The following is a 22,779-nucleotide window of genomic DNA, read 5'->3' as shown; positions in this document are numbered from 1 at the left end:
GACACACACTCGCACACACACACCGTCGCTAAGCTACTGCAGCTGTCCTTCATGTGTCCCTCTGGAGAGCCAGCAAGGTGCCTCCTGCCTCCCTGTCGGTCTCTGCGTCATAATCTCTGCGTTAGAAAGTAAAGCCTCTTACAGGACATATGCCCGCCTGTGTGACTCCCACAAACAACCAGCACCTGCTGTGAGAGAGACGCTCCACACTGACGACTCCATCCCTGGGCCCAGGTGGTATTTTTAGCAGGATTACAGTAATGCAGTCGACAGAGACATTTGATCTCGTCTCAAAACTCCTATTTTACAGGTGGCTAGGTTTGTGTTGAGGTCCAAATAACCAGTCACCTGTCAACCACAATCACACACAGTGCAAGATATGTGTATATAACTAATATACAGGATATAGAGACACTCAGTCACAGCAGCCTAAAATGCACGACAGCAAGTGATATTCATGTCATATCTCTTGAATATATAACACAGCACAATCAGCTCTTTGTTCACGATTCAAGACGGGTGCAGACGGGAAAGTACCGAGGTTATGGACTGCCATGTTTACATCCAGGTCCAAAATGTCATCTCTTCATCAGTTTATCCTATTTGACATCTGTGTTAAATTGTCATAAAGACAATAGGAATTATTGAGTACCGTAAAAGTTGGGTTACAAGGCGCTACTACCTTCGGTCAGTGTCCCCGTTAGCTCCCCGCTGTAGCCAGCTAGCGCTCATGCTAGCACTCTGCTAGTTCCCCGCTAGCTCTCCGCTAGCTCCCCGACAACCACCGGCGGTAGCGGGACCAGCCCTGACTCGACACCCGACTTGGGCAGAGAAGACGCGGCCAGTAACAGCAGCAGCAGGGAGCTAGCAGCAGTGCTAGCAGCAGCGCTAGCAGCAGCGCTAGCAGCAGCGCTAGCAGCAGCGGAGACACTGACCAGAGGTAGGAGCGTTTTACGGTAATCTTTTGAGCTCACAGTGACCTTTGACCACCAAACTCTCATCAGATCTACCTTGAGTCTTGTGACTATATCTATGGTGATATACAGTAGGCATATATATTGTTCTGTTGGTTGTATGATGGCACCTTCTCCTGCATCTTTTCTATCACTCCATCAACGCCTCAAATCTTTCTGCTAAACTTTGTTTTTGTGGTCCTATTTCCTTCTTCCCATAGCGTTAAATCATCATCTAAACTACTAAGAAGCGTGACTGAAAGTTGTCCCTGATGCTGGTTGTTTCTGGAGTTCATGCGACCGAACACCGCCTCGTCAACCTCAAACCAAAATTAATTTTCATTTCATTGCACTTTAAGAGTTTAGAAAACCATTTTTGTTTCAAACTACATCATTATGCATGCCTCTCAATGGGTAGTTTACTTGGTGCAGAGCCTGTGGCCCCCAACAAGAGACCCAAACAGCTCGAGATTTATCATCTTGTTCAGATATGAAACATTTGGAATTATGTTACTATATCATTGTAACCCAAAATAACCTGCAAAGGGCCCTCAACACCCAAACAAACATGCAACTGTGTACTATATATAAAAATACATACATGATCCATTATCCAAAGATTTTATTTAGCTTTACTTAGAGCGTCATACATGCAATGGTTCTGCCATTTATCTTCCCAAACACAACACCTTTATCGTATTCTCCTTTAGAACTCTTAAAACTAAATGCTGTAACTCCAGTGGTGAAAAGTAACGAAGTACATGTACTCATGTACTGTACTTAAGTACACATTGTAGGTGCCATTGTATGCGGTGCACTTCAACTCATCTGAGAGGGAAATATTGCACTATTTACCATTACATCTATTTGATAACCTCAGTTTCTAGTTACTTCAAATATAATCAAAAGATTATCCATAATGTGTTATTGTGGATAAGACTGTTTTGATATCTTGGTGAGATCACCAGCTAGCCAGCAGGGTCCAGTATGGAGTGAAGATCAGGCTCCAGCTCTACAGCTGCAACACTAATCCTCCCCGTTCTCATCAGTGTTTTTCTTGAGACTACAGCTGCATTTCGTTGGAGAAACCTGTGTTGTAAAATGACAATCAACAAACCGTGTAACCATGTAAATGTACACATCAATGCATCATAATCCAATAATATAGTAGAAGTAGTTATGATAGTAAAAGCATAAGAAAGTAAAATATTAAAAGCATGACTTTTACTCATAATATGTGGTAGGCTAAAGTAAAAGTACTTCTTCCGCTGCAACAATGAAACAATTGTCTTTGATATCGAGTGATGTATTTTATATGTATTACTTTTATAAATGACCCACTTTAACCACATCTATTGACCTGTCAACACTCCTGTAGTCCAGATGCTGGACATCAATGACAAAAACACAGTTGAGACGCAAAAAAAACACACAAAAGACCAAGTACACATACGTTCATTGTGTTGTTGGTCCTACAGTTATCAGCACAGAGAAAGAAGGAGCAGAAACTGGACCCATAGTCCACCTTTAGACTGAGACTCCTCAACCAGGACGAAACTCAGTCCATCATGACCCTTCAGTAAGAATCCCACAAGTTACACAGTGTGTCAGCCACACACACACACACACACACACACACACACACACACACACACCTACACACACACACACACACACACACACACACACACCTGTACCTTAGTAAAAACAGATGTTAAGATGTCCATCACTTACACATCACCGATCCCATGCTGCTGCTGCTCTGAAACAATCCGCGCAGACAGGAGGAGCTACACCAGCGTCCAGGCTGACGGCCACGGCAACATAACACACACACACACACACACAGGTGACACTACAGTCCAGTCCTCATGCTGTGTGCTCTCTCTCTCGCTGCAGGACAAGCCCTCCTCCTGAGAGAGAGAGAGGAATGTGAGTGATTTGGTCAGAGCGGGTCTGAACCTCTCCTGGCAGCCTTGTGATCGGCTGAGCGGCTCATTTCTTACCACCGTTTATACAAATGTCCTCAACAACACTCCCATCAGGCAGCGGGGACTTCCCTCCCCCTCCGCATCCTTCCCCGTTTACTCCCACCTCTCCGTGTCACCCCACTGAAAGATTCTTTATGGTTTTCCATTTCATGGCATACTGTTTGGAGAGAACCTCCACGTGCCCGTCATCTCCGACACCTTCCCTTTGTTTCACTCATTCCTCCTTTAACTTTTTCTCCAGTGTCTTGGGAACGACCCTCTTTTTTCCTTTTTTTTTCTCCACGAGTGCCTTTATACTTTGTCAGCGCTGGCTGTGTAGTGGAAACTGCACAACAGCAGGCAGTGTCTGCTGAGCGGCTTCAGCCAGAGAGCATTGGGCAGCGCTGAGAGCACAATACATTCACTGTAGCTACATAATAAGTAGGAAGGGGAAAAGACATGCAGAGAAGCAAGACTAGGTCATGTTCCAGCATACGGACCAGCCCCGTGTGCCAAATAGAGTCCACATTGTTAGTCTATAAGTCCTGGATGTTAGACGGACACTTCACAAATATCAGAGATGTCGGCCTTCTCTCCGATATAATGGGACTAGATGACCACCAAAGAAAACCTTTGAAAAAGTCAACAGCAATGTCTCTTTCCAGAAATTGCTCACAACACTATCAGCTGACATCAGCTGATTAGTACATGACATGCAGAGGAAAACACTCCCAAGACTCAGAGCCTTGTGGAGCTAAAGCGCTGAGGTCCAGTTCTTCCTCCGTCATAACTGTGTTGGAGACGTTCCCCGTCCTGTTTACGAGGAGGAAAGTCCCAGCTTTCCTTGTAGAGGTTGACATGAGTATCCAGAGCCTCCATCCCTCCCAGTGTCAACATCTAAGCTTCTTCTTGTTGTGCTTACGTCAGAGGCCTGCTGGTTATAAATAGAAGTTCAATAAATCACAGGTCTTGAGGGCGGTGTTGTTCAAGGATGCCGCCTTGCAGGAGGAAGATTCACACACACACACACACACACTCACACACACACACACACACAAAGGTAATCAATGTCCTACATCTGATTCCCAGCTAATCCACTCACTGTATGTTATATTTAAATGGTTACATATGCAGACATGCTACTGACACTACTGCACAGATCCAGTTGGTGCACAATGAAGACACACAGATAACAATAGCTGTGGGTCCAGTGACAGAAAGGAGATTGTGGTTTGAGTCTAGTCGGCTGTTGTCTACGATGTCTTGTCACTGCTCTGCCTTTTGGTTTTCTCATGTTCCATCTCACAGCAGGTTGCCTTGGCAGCCAGTAAAAGTGAAACTGATAGTGTTGTCCGACGGGCCAAGAATAGAACCAGAGTCACAAGTAGAAGACAAACGAACAAGGGATCTCATTCTGGATACTTATACAAGCTGGAAGTTTAATTTGCTGTAAAAAAAAAAGCCTTGTTGAAAGTCAACATTTAGGGAAATGCACAGGACTTTTAATGCGATGAGTACGGAGCGCCAGACGGCACGCAGCTAGCATAGCTTAGCATTAAGCTAGGCTAGCATTATGTGCTGTAACTCCACAGATGTGTGTTTGTTGTGTTTTGTGAATGGATCTCTTTGTCAGTGCACTTTAGACGTGTTGAAAGGGATCCTGATGAAATGCTGAGGCAGCAGGTCAGTTTCTCTAAAAGTCAGGTTATTATCTGCTTCTAACAGTGGCCATAATACTCCGTCATGTTGAGACTTTTGGTTTATCTCAATCTCTCGCTAATTTGCTTTTTGGATCCAAAGGATATTGCGAGGGACCATTCAGTAGTCGCTGGACATTGGTCGGGACATGTCCCTAAAATCTACAGCCTTTGAGACAACTTGGCTGAAGTTTTGATGTGATGGTGTCCATCAGAAAGAGGAGGAGGAAGGAGAACTATAAGATGACTGTCAGCAGTGTTTTCCTCCATCAACAGCCGTGCTCACGGTGTCCTGTAATCATCAGCTGCAGGGAGGAGCCCCGTTACATCATGGCTTACATCAGCGCAGGCCTCGGCTGCCAGGTGGACCCGCAAAAACACCAGACTTGAAATGAAGACCCAAACATTTAAAGTCTCCGTCCTGTGAGGATCCACACATGAGCCCTGGCTCGCCGTCTGCCAGCAGTCTGGGACGCCTCATGCGTCGCCTCCAGCACTTGAATAACCGATGAGCTCGTTGCTCCCACCATCCCATGGCTGAGAGGAACATCTGTTGTTTTCTCCTCTCTGTTCAGCCACATTATTTGAAACAGGCTGCTTTCACGATATCGCTGATGCTCATGGGCTGGCCTCGAGCAGTCGGAAATGGACGGGGAAAAGCATCTGTCGCTGTCTAACGCGCAGGTCTTTAAAACTGCTGTTTCATAGATTATCATACAGTAGCACCTTTCTTTACTACGTCATCTGTTTTAAGGGTCACTGTCTACAATGAACCAATAGAAAACCATCCTATTTTTAGGCCTTTTCCTCGAAAATGTCATACCCAAACTAAAAAGGGTGTATCTCTGCAACCACTAGGGCTATTTGAATAATGTTAGTGTTATAATAAAAGGTACACATGTGAGATTTAGTTCAGATGTGTAAATATCAGTCTATATGTTACTGGTTAAGAGTAAATGAAGATGACACACAGAAAAAAATGAAAAGGTTTCAGGTCCGCCTATAAAAAAATCACTTTCAGGATGATTATTTCTTTGAAATGATGCAGCTGTAAGGTCCAACTCTAACCCAAATCATAGCTCAATATGTGAACATTCTCTAACCCAAATCATAGCTCAATATGTGAACATTCTCTAACCCAAATCATAACTCAATATGTGAACATTCTCTAACCCAAATCATAGCTCAATATGTGAACATTCTCTAACCCAAATCATAGCTCAATATGTGAACATTCTCTCTGCAAAGGTTAACTTTAATAAAGTGAAGCAGAACAAAGTTAGAGAGGGTTTAGAACAGAGAACATTCAGGAGAGGACTAAAAAATTTGCATTGGGCCACATTTGAATTTTCTTCATGTACCAAACCATATAGTTCACTTGTATATTTATTATGGTGTTCAATACATCCAAATACAGAAGTTTGGGGCTTTTTTTCATAAAACAAGCTATGATTTACAGTTTTATATAACAATTGCTCAGTCTGCCCCCCTAGGGCAGTTGGTTTTTAAATGGTTTTAAAGGCCCATTAAATCCTACTGAATCATCTTGGGTTGATTCTGACAGTGCTATGGACAAAAGCGGTAGTGTTTTTAGGCACAAGATTCCCCTCAGAAAGCCTTTTGCTTTCACTGCAGCAGAGTCTGACAGCAGACGCAGCAACCTGCCGCTTCTGGAGAACCTGCATGACGTTGTCTGATTTTACCGAAATCTGACCCAGTTCAATCACAAGCATTAAGAATAACTACATAGGAAAAAACAAGCTTCTCACTGATGATGTTGTTTACTGATGTAGGTTGTAAGAATACTAAAATATAGAATACTCTGTTTTAGGAAAGGACCATGAAGACTTCTGAGGAATTCATTTGTTGAGGATTGTTTTCAGTGAACTACTTTGGTTTTCATTCCATCTCCTAAAGCGCTGCAACTTAAAGTAAAGCAGGAATTCCTTCCCTCAGAGCTACAAGTGACCTTCTCTAAGAGGATCAACGGCTTATTTGAAGGACATGTTTTTGAAGGAAACAATCGATGGTTATGTTGTGATTACAGTCGCATTTACTGAAGCAGAATTAAGGGACGAATTAAGAAACGGGGATGTAGGACGAAGGTCTGAGATCGAGTTTCTCGTCTGCAAGCGCCGGCACGGTGACCCATAATGCCCTCTGTTTGTGTGAGCACGTCCAGTGAAACCAGAAAGGCTGCCATTTGGCCCGGCGTCCTCCAGCCGGCCCGGCCTGCAGTCGGCTCACTTGACCTCGGCCCAGTTGATCTGCTCAGGATTGACCCGCTCAGAAGCTCTGTGCAGTGAGAACATGAGGCCGGACTGTGAAAGCCCAGGTCTCTCGTGGCCCAGCGGAGCCCTTCTATTGTTCAGCTGGCCTCAGTCCAGCTGACAGTACCAAAGACAAACGCTTTCCCAAGGATATGGAGACCCGCCCTCCTCCACCGAGAGGCAGGAAGAGGAAGCAGAGAGAATGCAGCTCTGACGTCATCGCTGTGCTGGGGGCCTCTGGGTAATCCCACCGGCCCCCAGCAGCCACAGAGCTCCTGAGGTTTCAGTCGTTGTTGATGAGAAAACCCCTCCATGTTATTACAACCAAGAGAACCCCACTTCTGCTCATTACGTGTCTTTTCAAAATAAACCTCCATGTTCACCGGCAACTTGCTGGTTACACGGCTTTTCAAAATAAACTTAGGTTCAACGTAGGTTTACTTAGTTTGGGTTCCAATAAGTATGTTTGTCGCCTCGTCACGTCTAATAATGAGGCGGATGGGTTTTAACCTTATAAACCCGACGTCTCCCGAAAATGAGAATTGGGTTTTTTCAAAACTAAAACTGAGCTATCTCCTCAGACGTGGATTACATTTTTTTTTAAAGATCGTTAAGTTTAAATAATTCCGTAACTCAAGCGATTATAACGTTTCACTAAAACATTCATAAGTTTGAATGTACAAGGGTGGGTTTCAGTCAAAGACACATCCCTGTAACCGTACAGGTCTGTGGGGTAAACAAACACATCTAGATCATTTTCTGACCAGTGTCTCAAAATTGCAAAGCGAGATCAAGCAGTTTTGTTTTTGGGGGGAGGGGCTTTCCGAGATCCTGCGATCTCATTGGTCCTCAGACTCTTATACTGACTGAATATGCTTCCTAACTTGTCAATGCTTGTGTTTATTGTGAGTGTTATTGCAGAGTTGGATGCTTTAGGTCGTTACCCTTCTAAATGTGTGCAGTATTACTCTGTGGGATGATGGGAAGGCACCAAACAATACAATACAATAAACTTGGGAACTCTCGATGAGTCCATTTTGTGGAATCTTGCTCAAACTCTTTTGATCATATTTATGCTTCTTTTTTTTCAGCTTCCGTCGAATCGAAAATCACAATGCATAGTTTTGTTATATGGGACTTTTTTTTTGAGGAGACAGAGCAGACATCTTATAGCAGTTTCTGTCCCTACATATGATTTACTGACTCAATGCATGAGTCAACCACTGCATCAGCAACATGTGTGTCCTTCAAACAGCTGCTCACTCACTTTGAGAGCAATGACCGTGATGCTCCGGGTCATGAGGACCTCAGGATGTCACCTGATCCGATAGCAACATGAACCCCACCAGACAGACCAGGCAGACCCTGCTGCTGCCTCCCACATCTGTGAGCCACGTGCAGCTCCACCATGCTTTGAAGCCGACATGCTGCAGCCAGACATGTTATCATCCGTCTTTTATTCCCTTCTGCTCTCTTTTCTCAAGGGTTTTCTTTCAAGGTATTTGGTGAATGTTCAAGACTCTTAAAAGAACACAAACCATGTAAATAATCCATTACAATCCTCTAAAATATTGTAACCCTCCAATTTATCCATTCATTAAATCCATATTTGGAGTGAACCTTCATTAAAAAGTCATTAAAAGACACAAGAGGAGGAGATCCTGGACTATCTCACTTGTTCTGTGCGTCTGTGATGTTTGTGTTTTTACCTCTCTCTCTTCATCTAAAAACAATTGTTACCCATTCATATATATTAATGTATCATACATTTAGGTACATGGGCATTATATATTATTGTAGCCCTGATTTTAATGTGATGACTTTTTTTTCAATGTTTTCAGTGATAGCATTTATTTTAGCATTTAGTAGCATTTATTTTATGGAATTTTTGTTTCATAGTGTGTTTGATTTTAGTGATGTTTCCGGCTTCAGAAATGAAGTGATTACAATGTAATTATTACTGAAGGGAAATATGATGAAAACCAAAATCCAAACCCTGTTGACCTCAGTCAAAAGGTTTGTTTCTCGTCATTCTACCACATGGGGGTTGCACAACAAAATGAAGGTTGTAGTCCCTTATTGCCGCATGAAGTAAAATCTATTTTTGGCAGAGAAGCTGCTCTGTAGTCTGCTGTGTCCCCAGCTGGTCTTGGCAGAGTGTTAGAGACTCAAAAGGGTATAAAGTGGTAATGACAGAACGGATCATGGCCCCAGAGGAAGAACCAGACTCACTGTACCGTGAATCCAGCATTATGTGTAAAATGATCTGTTCTCTCAGTGAGGACAGGGATTCCCCTTCACACTCAGAGACAGACTGTCCTCACCCTCTCGGCGGCCCGGGCAACAAAACACAGCAACATTCGCCATCGTCTCCCTACAGCCTGACCTTCTGCACTGGACACCCTGAAGGTCAGTGGTGGGGCCCCTGCAACACTCCCTCCTTTGATAAGCCAGTCTGGGAGTTTATCTGCCGCCTCAGCACTAATCATCCTGACAGCACAGTGGACCAGAGAGGCCATTTTAGATCAGGCATCCGTCATGTATTATGCATGAGGGGTGTATGACACATCCTGGTGCTGCTGTGATGTCATCGGCCACCAATAGAGACAGAGGGGCTTTGTGTCATATTAATACTCAAGCAATAGCAGATGTCCTGTAATGCACAGAGAGCACAGGGGAGATGAGCTCCTCTTGAGATGCTACTGCAAAAACAGGAAATTCATTTCTAAAAAAGTATAAATCACCTAAAAGAGCGCTTAGACGTTTAACAATAAATGTTGTTTCCATATGATGTCTGCCAGTGGAAACCCACTGCATGTAAAATGTTCCTACACTGTATCAGTGTGATACATTAGCATGATGTAGGCATGTGATTTTTGGTTATTTTCACAATGTACACTAGCCTATAAGTGTAGGAAAGGAAAGATTTCACATGTATCATGCATGGAACACGTTACATGGGATAAATTCACAAAGACACCTCAGATCAAGCTAGCTTAAATGTTCTCCACGCGGGATTCAGAGCGTTCACGTAGCACACGCCTCTTTTGCACACGCCTCTTTTGCACAAGCCTCTTTTACACACGCCTCTTTTGCACACGCCTCTTTTACACACGCCTCTTTTACACACGCCTCTTTTGCACACGCCTCTTTTACACACGCCTCTTCTACACACGCCTCTTTTGCACACGCCTCTTTTACACACGCCTCTTTTACACACGCCTCTTTTGCACAGGCCTCTTTTACACACGCCTCTTTTACACACGCCTCTTTTGCACATGCCTCTTTTACACACGCCTCTTTTGCACACACCTCTTTTGCACACGCTTCTTTTACACACGCCTCTTTTGCACACGCCTCTTTTACACACGCCTCTTTTGCACACGTCCTCCCAGCTGGTCTCATGTGTAAAGAGTGGACACGTGATATTCCTGATCGTCTGATCCATCAGAGAGTGGAGAGACGTGAACACCCAGCTTCAAAGCCACCTGTGGACAGGTGTTGGACATTAGCATTTCGCTATTTACACTTAACACATGCATGTGGTTTTGTGTGGTCTTTTGTATGCTATGAATTCTAATGTCACTGTGTCAAGTAAATCTCCAAATCCCTTTGTCTGACAGAGCCGCTGTTAAACATAATGATGGATGGAAGATATGTGGATGCATCTACATATTCTAACAGTGCAGCCTGAGCACACAACACCACACACCACTTCCACAAAGAGAAACACAGCTCACCCGCTCTCTGGCGCCTCAGAGGCGCTGGAGCTAAAGACTGTCAGCTGACGAAAGAAAGCGTCTGTATACCAGTATAGAGAGCCAGTATACCAGTATAGAGAGCCAGTATACCAGTATAGAGAGCCAGTATACCAGTATAGAGAGCCAGTATACCAGTATGGAGAGCCAGTATACCCAGTATAGAGAGCCAGTATACCAGTATAGAGAGCCAGTATACCCAGTATAGAGAGCCAGTATACCAGTATAGAGAGCCAGTATACCAGTATAGAGAGCCAGTATACCAGTATAGAGAGCCAGTATACCAGTATAGAGAGCCAGTATACCAGTATGGAGAGCCAGTATACCCAGTATAGAGAGCCAGTATACCAGTATAGAGAGCCAACATACCAGTATAGAGAGCCAGTATACCAGTATAGAGAGCCAGTATACCAGTATGGAGAGCCAGTATACCCAGTATAGAGAGCCAGTATACCAGTATAGAGAGCCAGTATACCAGTATAGAGAGCCAGTATACCAGTATAGAGAGCCAGTATACCAGTATAGAGAGCCAATATACCAGTATAGAGAGCCAGTATACCAGTATAGAGAGCCAGTATACCCAGTATAGAGAGCCAGTATACCAGTATAGAGAGCCAGTATACCCAGTATAGAGAGCCAGTATACCAGTATAGAGAGCCAGTATACCAGTATAGAGAGCCAGTATACCAGTATAGAGAGCCAGTATACCCAGTAAAGAGAGCCAGTATACCAGTATAGAGAGCCAGTATACCAGTATAGAGAGCCAGTATACCCAGTATAGAGAGCCAGTATACCAGTATAGAGAGCCAGTATACCCAGTATAGAGAGCCAGTAACCCAGTATGGAGAGCCAGTATACCAGTATAGAGAGCCAGTATACCCAGTATAAAAGCATCTCCAGTGGTTTAACACACTGGGTGCTATCAGGTCAACTTATGAGGAGCCTGCAGCTCTAATGATGGGACAACCGGCTGTCGTCAGAGGACCACACAGCTGAGGACATTAGAGGAAGAGGACGAGCAGCCATTGTTTTAAAGTGAGGAAGAGGACGAGCAGCCATAGTTTTAAAGTGAGGAAGAGGACGAGCAGCCATAGTTTTAAAGTGAGGAAGAGGACGAGCAGCCATAGTTTTAAAGTGAGGAAGAGGACGAGCAGCCATAGTTTTAAAGTGAGGAAGAGGACGAGCAGCCATTGTTTTAAAGTGAGGAAGAGGACGAGCAGCCATAGTTTTAAAGTGAGGAAGAGGACGAGCAGCCATAGTTTTAAAGTGAGGAAGAGGACGAGCAGCCATAGTTTTAAAGTGAGGAAGAGGACGAGCAGCCATAGTTTTAAAGTGAGGAAGAGGACGAGCAGCCATTGTTTTAAAGTGAGGAAGAGGACGAGCAGCCATAGTTTTAAAGTGAGGAAGAGGACGAGCAGCCATTGTTTTAAAGTGAGGAAGAGGACGAGCAGCCATTGTTTTAAAGTGAGGAAGAGGACGAGCAGCCATAGTTTTAAAGTGAGGAAGAGGACGAGCAGCCATTGTTTTAAAGTGAGGAAGAGGACGAGCAGCCATAGTTTTAAAGTGAGGAAGAGGACGAGCAGCCATTGTTTTAAAGTGAGGAAGAGGACGAGCAGCCATTGTTTTAAAGTGAGGAAGAGGACGAGCAGCCATAGTTTTAAAGTGAGGAAGAGGACGAGCAGCCATAGTTTTAAAGTGAGGAAGAGGACGAGCAGCCATAGTTTTAAAGTGAGGAAGAGGACGAGCAGCCATAGTTTTAAAGTGAGGAAGAGGACGAGCAGCCATAGTTTTAAAGTGAGGAAGAGGACGAGCAGCCATAGTTTTAAAGTGAGGAAGAGGACGAGCAGCCATTGTTTTAAAGTGAGGAAGAGGACGAGCAGCCATAGTTTTAAAGTGAGGAAGAGGACGAGCAGCCATTGTTTTAAAGTGAGGAAGAGGACGAGCAGCCATAGTTTTAAAGTGAGGAAGAGGACGAGCAGCCATAGTTTTAAAGCGAGGAAGAGGACGAGCAGCCATAGTTTTAAAGTGAGGAAGAGGACGAGCAGCCATAGTTTTAAAGCGAGGAAGAGGACGAGCAGCCATTGTTTTAAAGCGAGGAAGAGTTCATGATCAGGATCGGCTACGTTGTCCTGGAAACCACTGTGAGGCTCAAACAGGAACGAGTGAGCTCCCTGCTGGTGAACGAGCAACACTGTGTGTGTGTGTGTGTGTGTGTGTGTGTGTGTGTGTGTGTGTGTGTGTGTGTGTGTGTGTGTGTGTGTGTGTGTGTGTGTGTGTGTACAGTCACATGTGCTCAACATGAATATATATTATTATTTTTCATTTCAGAGACAAGAGAAGAGTATGTGGTGAGGACGAGTGCAGCTCTCTCTCTCTCAGTGAGGAGGAAGATAGTCTTTAGAACATTAAATTAAGACATGAACCTGCCTAACCTAGAAGATGTACTATTAAGAAAAAATATGTATGTCTGCATATAACATTATTTCAATTACCAAAGTATTTGTTAAGATACACTTTAAGTGTATGTATTTATTACTTAGTGATCCAATTGATGAAAGTGTTGAAGGAAGAAAACATCCCCTGTAGCCGTGATGTCTGTCTGGATGATGCATCTCATGAATATTCACCTAAATCTTAGTTTACTTGTTTTCCGGAAGAACCTAAACTTAATTGAAATCATCACATCGGTTAAATACTCTGTGTTTAACTCGTCCTTGAGCAGCAGTGACGGCTCTGCAGCTCAAGGACACGGAGCCATGCGGCCAGCAGCCGAGCCCACGACCTGCGACTGAAGGGCGGCCGGCTCGCGGAGAGACTTCTGGATGTAGCATGTGCTGAAGCGTGTGTGTTGTCCTCTGCCAATAACAAAAGGAAAGAGATCCTTTATGCTGCTGCTCTTCCTCTGCTGGAGGAGTCGAGGCGTTTGGTGAAGTGAGAAACCTCCACAGCGAGAAGCGGTTAATCAACACCTCTACGCATGCGGCAGCGTCCCGTGTGAGCCCTTGAAGCTAGCGCAGTTTCCATAGTTACGCACTGCACAAGCCCTCCTGCCCTCGCTGTGCGATGCAGGAAGTGCAGCGATGGAGGAGGCTGTGCGACAGTCTCCAGTGTGGCACATTAACCTACTTCCCAAACCGGCCCGGAGAAAGGGACCCGGATACAGAGAGGGAGAGGACGAGGAAGGATGGAGGGAGGAAAGGGAGAGGAGAGAGGAGAGGACAGAGGGGATGGAACAAGAGGAGAAGGAGAGAGGGAAAGAGAAGGGGTAGAGAAACGTATATAGGATAGAAAATGTAAGTGTATTGTAAGATTGTGAATCTATTCAATATTGATCTTGTAAATCGTGCTAGCTGGTCGGGCGCTAGCATAAATGCTAACACGTACTAATTCCATGACCAGGGAATGAATGAGGCATAATAGAGAACCCCCTGATAGACTCATGTGATATTTTATAACCAGAAACACTGACACTGATCACACTGAGCGGCTCTAAAGCTTCATCCTGATGACAGCCGTCCTCCTCTGCCCATGTGCAGAGCATCCCTCCGCCTCCGCTCAGCGGTCCTGATGCGAGGACGGAGATCCTCCGCCTCGCTCTCGTCTGCTTCTCTTCACACGTCCAGCCAATTCCAGGATAACCAGAAAAGCAACATACGACCAGACAGCGCATCTTTAGTGGAGAAATGTGACGACTTACCGACATGAGCGATGACACACTGCACCCTGTGAAGCAGCTCCTGGACCGACATCTCGTCTTCTCTCAGCCAGCTCAGCATCTCAGGGTGTGGGACGCATCCACCCCGCTCTCTCTCGCAGCTCTGCCTCTCCTCTCTCTCTCCGCTGCCACGCCTCCTCTCCTCACCCTTCCTTTCCCCGACAGTATCCCCTCCTTTTGCTCCCTAATCCTGTTTTCTCCCGTCAGAGGTTCTTTTTGTCCTCCTCTTCTCGTTTCTAGTTCTTTCTTCTTTGAGCTTTTCTTACGTGGAGCCTCTTCTTTCCTTCAAATCCAAACAATCACAAAGCCAGAGGGTGAGAAAGATGAAGCCACTCCCAGCCGGTCAGCACAGTACGCCTGCGTGTAGAATTACCCCAGGAACAGGTGATAACCAAGACAGAGTCAGGGAACACAACAGAAGCAGTCAGCCTCTGTTTCGTGAACAAAGTACCAAGTTAATGTGTCAAGTAGAGGAAAAAAAATGAAAGAAAGAAGCCAGAAAATATGCAAGAGAGCCAGGAAGAAGTAATTAGGTTAACAACAATGAAGCATCAGCCTCCCAGACAGTCCTCTTCATGATGCTGGCAAACACATCCACACTAATCCTCACAGCAACAACAAAAAAAGAAGGGAAAATTACTCCAAAAAGCGTTTAAGATGTGCCAACCCTAGAAACATGGCAGGATGCTGCTCAGGAAAGTGGGAGCCTTTCTTCCACTGCGCTCACAGGGACACGCAGGTTATGATGCTCTGTTTGCTCTTCAGGAGGAGCTGAGTCACAAAGAGGGAAACGAATCAGAGGACTGCTGTACCTGCAGGGCGGAAGAGGGAGAGACAGGGGGAGGGGAGGGAGGATGGGTGAATGAGTGAGAGGGGGTTAAAGGTCCATGAGGGAAATCCTGGTGACTGGAGGTACATGGAATGGAGCAGGTGGAAGATTGAATCCATAAACTGAAGCATTAGTTGTATTAGATTCATGGTAGGGGAAATAACACAAAGCATTGTTTTGTGTTGTTATTAAAACATATTGTTTGAGTCTCTTAAAAAACAATATCCTTCTAAGTGTTTCTCCACAAGGACAGATACAGGAACACATTCCTGCCCACTCCTTAGACTTTACAATAAGGCCAGATCCTCCGCCAATTGACCCATTATCATCAACAACAACAACAACAACAACACCCCTGGCACCGCTTTTGTTGTCTAGTTAGTCACATGCTTTATACTTCATATACACTGCACATACGTTATATACTTCATATACACTGCACATACTTTGCATTTTTGCACTTTCTTTATTGTTTCATTTCCTAAAGTATTACACTTTACTGTTTTGTTTTGTTGTATGTATTGAGTATTTTGCATTCCTGATATTTTTTGTGATATTTATTGTTTTTATTTTATTTTGTGTGTCTCATAAGTAAGTTGCTTGCTACTGTGATAAACGAATTTCCCCTCGATGATAAATAAAGTATACATCTATCTATCTATCTATCACCAGGGCTCAACCAGACAAATCAATGGCCTCCACCATCCTTCCTCTGCATGCTTTGGCCGCTCCACATTTTGCTGAGAGCCAACAATGCCAGGCAGAAACATTAGCGTCTCTCCGAGAGCAGAGTCCTCTGGGACTGTAACGCCTGCGAGACAACAGCCATTAGCCAGAGACATCTGCACTCAGCCTCTCCCTGCCTCTCTGCAGCTGCTGCACCCTGCAGGGCATCAACCTGGCTGATGCGTGCGCATGTGTCCAGGATGGGGGTTCAGTGTTGTGCTCAAGTGGGGAACAGTGTTCACTTCAGTGCTTTGGCTTTTCTGTAAACTCCGAATTCGTAAACAGCTGTGAATATAATAAGGAGGTCAGAGTAGGGGCAAGAGAGGAGAGAGAGAGAGAGGAAAGAGAAGGGAGGAGACGGGAGTGTGGGAAGAGGAGGAGCAACGCCAGCATCCGCGGCATCTGATTGGAAGCCGTGACGTGACGTCAGCGGAAGTGACTTTCTGTCAGAGCGGGAAGAACGCCGCTTCTTACGCATGTCAACAACCGGACTGTACCCGCCGAGACGTTAGCCGTTAGCCCGCTCCGGAGAAACCTGTGTGTGTGTGTGTGAACAGCGGTGAGTGCGACGTGTCTCTGCTCATAGTGCACGAGCCCGACTAACTTAGCCAACAGCTAGCAGCTCATAGCGCACGAGCCCGTAGCCCACAGCTAGCCGCTAGCTCCGATGAGCTTCTGCAGCGCTGTTTGTGATGCGCGACTGTTCCTCATGTCTGCGCACGCAGGCTCTTACGCTCATGGAAAACCTGGAACAGTCATGCAAGTTTAAAATGGATATTTCCAGGCCTGGAAAAGCCCTTGAAAAAAATGAAAATATCAAAAAAGTTTAGTAAAAGTCATGTAAATGTGTTATATTCATGTGTTCATGTCGTTCATTTCCGCTGAGTTTGAATAATGAATATGCTTTTAAAAGAAAGACTCAAAATATAAGCAGGCATACATACAGGCATCTATATACATGTTTATTCTTTTAATCAAACTATTGTCTCATTCATTTGTGTCATTTAAGGTTTACTGTATGCTTTGTATTCTCATTGTTAGTTTAAATACTACATTTACTCACTTTTTACTGTTTACACCCAGACTTCACTAAATGTTTGTAATGACATTTGGTTTAAAGTCATGGAGATCCATTGGTCAGAATGTGTGTTCACACACATTCTGACCAATGGATCTCCATGACTTTAAACCAAATTTAAAAGTCATGGAAATCTGGTTTAAAGTCCTGAAACCCACTGGTCAGAGTGTGTGTGAACCGGTGTCTGCGCTGCAGGAGGCATGCAGGCCTTTTTGAAGGGAGCGGCGGTCCAGTCCAGCAGACCTCAGAAGGACAAGGCAGCAGCCGGGTCCGGCACCGAGAAGAAGGCCAAGCCGGTCCCGTGGGTGGAGAAATAGTGAGTGTGAACTTTTGTATTTTCTGCTTCTTTCTTTTCTCCTTGTTTCTGCCTCTCTTCTCTTCTGTCTCTGTTCTTTATTTCTCCAGGCAGGAACGTAAACCACACGAGAGAAATTAAGTCAAAAACATGACATTTTAGTGAACCGTATATATAACCTAGCACTGTAATATATATATTGCATTGGAGCTGTATCTCCATAAACAATATGTCTAATCATAAGAGTCACTGCTGACTTTCAATAAATGTACAGACGGTCTCTCTCAACCTCAAACACACACACACCAACATAATTTGCATAATGTATTAGATCATTGTGCATGAATACGCTTGATGTAGCCTGGCTTATGAAGAACATTTGACTATGTCTGCCTTTATGTTTCATATGTTTTCATGACACGATAAATACCACGCTGTGTTTCTGACTCGCAGCAGGCCAAAGTGTGTTGACGAGGTGGCCTTCCAGGAGGAGGTGGTAGCGGTGCTGAAGAAGTCTCTGCAAGGAGCCGATGTAAGTATCCGCTCTGACGCTGCGTTCACACCGAACGCGTTCGCCTGACTTTACTCGCTCAACTTTATGTGGTAAATTCGCTTCATTTGCATTTTCGCTTTTTCGTGGCGGAAAGGGGGCTCTGCTTTTCCTTGGCTTTACTCCGTGAAAACAGATACTGTTTCTACTCGCGTGAATAATTCGCAACTCTTTTGGTGCTCTTACATTGCCCGAAACCAGGCCTCAGCTTTTGGTTTCCAGAATGAGAATATGGTTGCTGACGCACATGCATTGTCCATTCTGGTTGAGACTTTTAAACAGCAGTGTTTAATGTCACTAGTGCGACACAAATATTGGAAATGTATTTATTTCGTGGCGCATGTTTGCTGTCTCTATATCTTGGGGACCAAGAATTTTGGCAATTTCTTGGTCTTTTTCTCATGTGAATGTTGTATAAAAGGTCTGTACATTTTTTCTAATCGTGACCAAACCCATAAAGAGATGAAACCACGAATGCGTCCGTCCGTCTCTCAGACCGTGTGACTATCACTTCCTGTGCACTGAACCCTTCGCTTCCTGCATGACGGCAGTCTCACTCGTCTTTTGTTTTCTTCGCAGCTTCCCAACCTGCTCTTCTACGGCCCTCCTGGAACAGGAAAGACCTCCACCATCCTGGCTGCTGCCCGAGAGCTTTACGGGTGAGCCGGCTGCTCGTGGTGTTTGTGGGCGAGCGGGCGGACGCCTCGGCTCCAAACCAGAGAGTTCTTGTGTCCGGTTGATCACTCGCCTGCGTTCTCTTCTCTTGCATGAATCCCCGCTCCTCCAGTCCACACCTGTACAGACAGAGGGTGTTGGAGCTCAACGCCTCCGACGAGCGAGGCATCCAGGTGGTCCGAGAGAAGGTGAAGAACTTCGCTCAGCTCACCGTGGCCGGGACCCGCCCAGAGTGAGTCGGCATGGATTGCTCCAATGCTCCAACGCAGGGCTCGACCATCTGAAGTTACCCTCATTCTCTCAGTTCACGTCAAACTGCCGCTGAAACCTTCCTTCACCGTGTTTTTCTGCATTCGCAGTGGGAAGCCGTGTCCTCCTTTTAAGATCATCATCCTGGACGAGGCGGACTCCATGACGGGGCCGGCTCAGGCCGCGCTCAGGCGGACCATGGAGAAGGAGTCCCGCACCACCCGCTTCTGCCTCATCTGCAACTACATCAGCAGGTGGGCCGACCGATCACGAACACCAAACCCTCTCTCTCTCTGTGTGACCAGTCCTCACCCTGCTGTCTGTGTTTGTCCAGGATTATTGAGCCGCTGACCTCCAGATGTTCCAAGTTTCGTTTCAAACCTCTGGCCAATCAGATCCAAGAAGAGCGCCTGTTGGACATCTGTGGGAAGGAGAACCTCAAGTACACCAAGGAGGTAAAAGAGGAAGATTCTTTGAGCCCCATGTACAAAAATCCACTTAACCACTTCAAAGCCAATCCCAGACTGAGCGATTGTTATATAAAACTGTAAATCATAGCTTGTTTTATTTATTTTTTAAAGCCCAAAACTGCTGTATTTGGATGTACTGAACACCTTAAGTAACATACAAGTGAAATATATGGTTTGATACATGAGAAAATTCAAATGTGCCCCAATGCAAATGTTGGAGTCCTGGCCTGAATGTTCTCTGTTTTTAAACCGTTTTGCTTCACTTTATCAAAGTCAACCTTTGCAGAGAGAATGTTCACATATTGAGTTATGATTTGGGTTAGAGAATGTTCACATATTGAGCTATGATTTGGGTTAGTGAATGTTCACATATTGAGCTATGATTTGGGTTAGAGAATGTTCACATATTGAGTTATGATTTGGGTTAGAGAATGTTCACATATTGTATTATGATTTGGGTTAGAGAATGTTCACATATTGAGCTATGATTTGGGTTAGAGAATGTTCACATATTGTGTTATGATTTGAGTTAGAGAATGTTCACATATTGTGTTATGATTTGGGTTAGAGAATGTTCACATATTGAGCTATGATTTGGGTTAGAGAATGTTCACATATTGAGCTATGATTTGGGTTAGAGAATGTTCACATATTGAGCTATGATTTGGGTTAGAGAATGTTCACATATTGTATATGATTTGAGTTAGAGAATGTTCACATATTGAGCTATGATTTGGGTTAGAGAATGTTCACATATTGAGCTATGATTTGGGTTAGAGAATGTTCACATATTGTATATGATTTGAGTTAGAGAATGTTCACATATTGAGCTATGATTTGGGTTAGAGAATGTTTACATATTGAGCTATGATTTGGGTTAGAGAATGTTCACATATTGAGCTATGATCTGGGTTAGAGTTGGACCTTACAGCTGCATCATTTCAAAGAAATAATCATCCTGAAAGTGATTTCTTTATAGGCGGACCTGAAACCTTTTCATTTTTTCCTTTGTGTCATCTTCATTTACTCTTAACCAGTAACATATAGACTGATATTTACACATCTGAACTAAATCTCACATGTTATTTTTTTTAATAACATCAACATTATTCAAATAGCCCTAGTGGTTGCAGAGATACACCCTTTTTAGTTTGTATGACATTTTCGAGCAGAGCCCTAAAAATAGGATGTTTTTCAAAGTTACAGATGTTAATAGTTTCGACTCAGGTAAAGACAATGAGTCTCAATGTCTTCCAAATGCGTCTGCGACTGCTTTTCTCCGTTCAGCTGTGGAAGTCCCTCTTGAACTGTTGTCTGTTCGTAGAGCATAGCATCGTTGGTGAAGGTGTCTGACGGAGACCTGCGGAAAGCCATTACCTTCCTGCAGAGTGCTGCGCGCCTCAACATGGACAGAGAGATCACAGAGAAGGCCGTGACGGACATAGCCGGGGTGAGACGGACTTCTTTGTGTCAAATAGGAGACTGACTTATTCTGGCACACAGTCACAGCACCTTGTTGTCTGTCTGTCTGTCTGTCTGTCTGTCTGTCTGTGTCTCTCTCTCTCTCTCTCTCTCTCTCTCTCTCTCTGTCTCTCTCTCTCTCCAGGTCGTCCCTGCCAAGATGATTGACAACCTGCTCCAGATCTGCTTCACGGGCACGTTTGAGAAGCTAGAGGTGGCCGTCAGGGTAAGTGTTCTGGCTGTTTCGGGTGACATGGTTTCACGTTCTTCTCGCTCGTTCGGGACAAAGACTTCATAATATTGTTTGCCGTCTCCCCCGGCAGAACATGGTGGACGAAGGCTACGCCGCCACACAGATCCTGAGTCAGCTGCACGAGTCTATCATCGAGCAGGAGCTGAGCGACAAGCAGAAGTCGGCCATCACGGAGAAGATGGCGGTGAGTGACGTGGAGCGGCGCTGCTTCTGGTGCAGCTGCTGAGGGCCATGTTGTAATGGCTGTAAAATCGTTTTTAAGACTTCACTGAGCAAATAGGAGCATGAGGTCTCGATCAAGTTGATCCCGGTCCGAGCCCCTTAATATCTAGTATCTAATCCAATCAGATATGTACATGTACCTCAATCAGGGTAGGGAATTTACATATCTTTTAGGGGCCATTGAAATCCAGGGGCATTAAAAAAAAAAATGGGGGCACTTTTTGAAACGTGTGAAATAACATTTAACCTTTTTTCAAAGTAATAAATATACCTATTTAGGCTTTAGCAATTGTCATCAAATGGCAATAATAAGACTATTGGGCAGTAGTCAACAGATTCAATAAACAGAAAACATAAATCAGACAATCATATTCAATTGTATTATTTCTTTGTGGTTATTTACTGTTATCATTTTTGGAAGGTGCACAGAGGAAGAGTTTAACAAAGCCAATGCCAGTCTTAATTGTCATCACATGGATTGGAAGGGTTAGGCTTAGTAAATAGGCTTAGTAGGGCTTATATTGAGGTGATTAAACATAAAGCAATACATCGCTCTGCGCTCTTCAAGGTTTATGCTAAGACGTAATCCAAGATGGCGGCGGCCGAACCGCAGAACTCGAGGCAGTCCACAAACCAATGGGTGACGTCACCATGACTCACCATGCAAGTCTTATATTTCAGTTATCTTTCGGTCCATAGTACCACGTGCCAGTATGACGTGTATAGCTGATTCAGATGGACTTCTACCTCTAACCTCAGTGTGCGCTTGTGTTTCCTCTGGTTCAGGTGGTGGGTAAGTGTCTGACAGACGGTGCAGACGAGTACCTGCAGATGTTGAGTCTGTGTTCGCTCATCATGCAGCAGGCCTCCCACAACAGCTAGGCTCCCGGGGAGAGGAGCGCCATCAGCTTCCAGCAGGACCGGGGCCTCCGGCCTTCTCTCACGGTTCCCTCACTGCGCTGGTTTGGAGCGTCCAGCAGAAGAAGACGAGATGATACTGGTGTTTCACTGTCAGAGACCACAGCTGTCCATGTGTTTCTCTCTGTAGTTAATCAGAGAATCTTTTGAAACCTGTGTTGAAATCACCCATCAGATGTCGCTCCTTCATGTAACTACTTACCAACAGATCTTTGTACACTTATTTGCATTTTGTTAAGTAATAAATAGTTTTGTATATTTTCATTGTTTGTTTTCTTGAAGGCATTGCTCATGGTTGGGACCAACTAAATCACTTCTTGACTTTATTTGGAAGTCTGAAACCTCTCATGACCATGAAAAGAAATGAGTCTAAATGTTTGTGACAAATGTGTCATCATCTAGAGTTAACATTTACAAATGTGTCTAGTGTTCAAAAATGCATTGTCTAAACCACAAACCTTATACCGAACTTATTCGACTGGCACTGCTACTCCTAGTTACACCACCAGTAGCACAGTAATACATGGCAGTACAGTACTGTGTTCCTCTCACTGAGAGATGCATATTATGAGCAGTGCATGAAGACAGAACATTTAAAGAAGGATGAATATAAAGAATGAGATGGTTTCATTTAGTTTTTATTAACTTGAAAACCATAGCATATGTTAATTTTGACCTTTTGCAGAGTTA

General features: G+C 44.5%; 2 protein-coding genes across 2 annotated transcripts in view; one reads left to right on the top strand and one right to left on the bottom strand.

The window, feature by feature from the left end:
- mcf2l2 (MCF.2 cell line derived transforming sequence-like 2) overlaps positions 1–14,427 on the bottom strand; it is a 129,175-nt gene extending 114,748 nt beyond the window's left edge. Inside the window, exon 1 of the mRNA XM_079221414.1 lies at positions 14,346–14,427. Coding sequence (XP_079077540.1) covers positions 14,346–14,424 — 79 coding nt within the window. The 5' untranslated portion in view covers positions 14,425–14,427. The remainder of the gene's footprint in view (positions 1–14,345) is intronic.
- Positions 14,428–16,374: 1,947 nt separating this feature from the next.
- Positions 16,375–22,303, top strand: rfc4 (replication factor C (activator 1) 4). Its single transcript, XM_079221506.1, has 11 exons — positions 16,375–16,477; positions 17,192–17,312; positions 17,745–17,823; positions 18,421–18,500; positions 18,629–18,748; positions 18,876–19,019; positions 19,100–19,220; positions 20,560–20,685; positions 20,842–20,922; positions 21,020–21,133; positions 21,958–22,303. The coding sequence occupies exons 2-11, from the start codon at positions 17,197–17,199 to the stop codon at positions 22,051–22,053; spliced, it is 1,077 nt and encodes a 358-aa protein (XP_079077632.1). The 5' UTR covers positions 16,375–16,477; positions 17,192–17,196; the 3' UTR covers positions 22,054–22,303.
- Positions 22,304–22,779: the final 476 nt, after the last annotated feature.

The sequence above is a fragment of the Taurulus bubalis genome, assembly GCF_910589615.1.
Source record: "Taurulus bubalis genome assembly, chromosome: 7".
Lineage (NCBI taxonomy): Eukaryota > Metazoa > Chordata > Actinopteri > Perciformes > Cottidae > Taurulus > Taurulus bubalis.
Note: the sequence above shows the minus strand (reverse complement) of the source record. Positions and strands in the feature narration are given on the sequence as shown.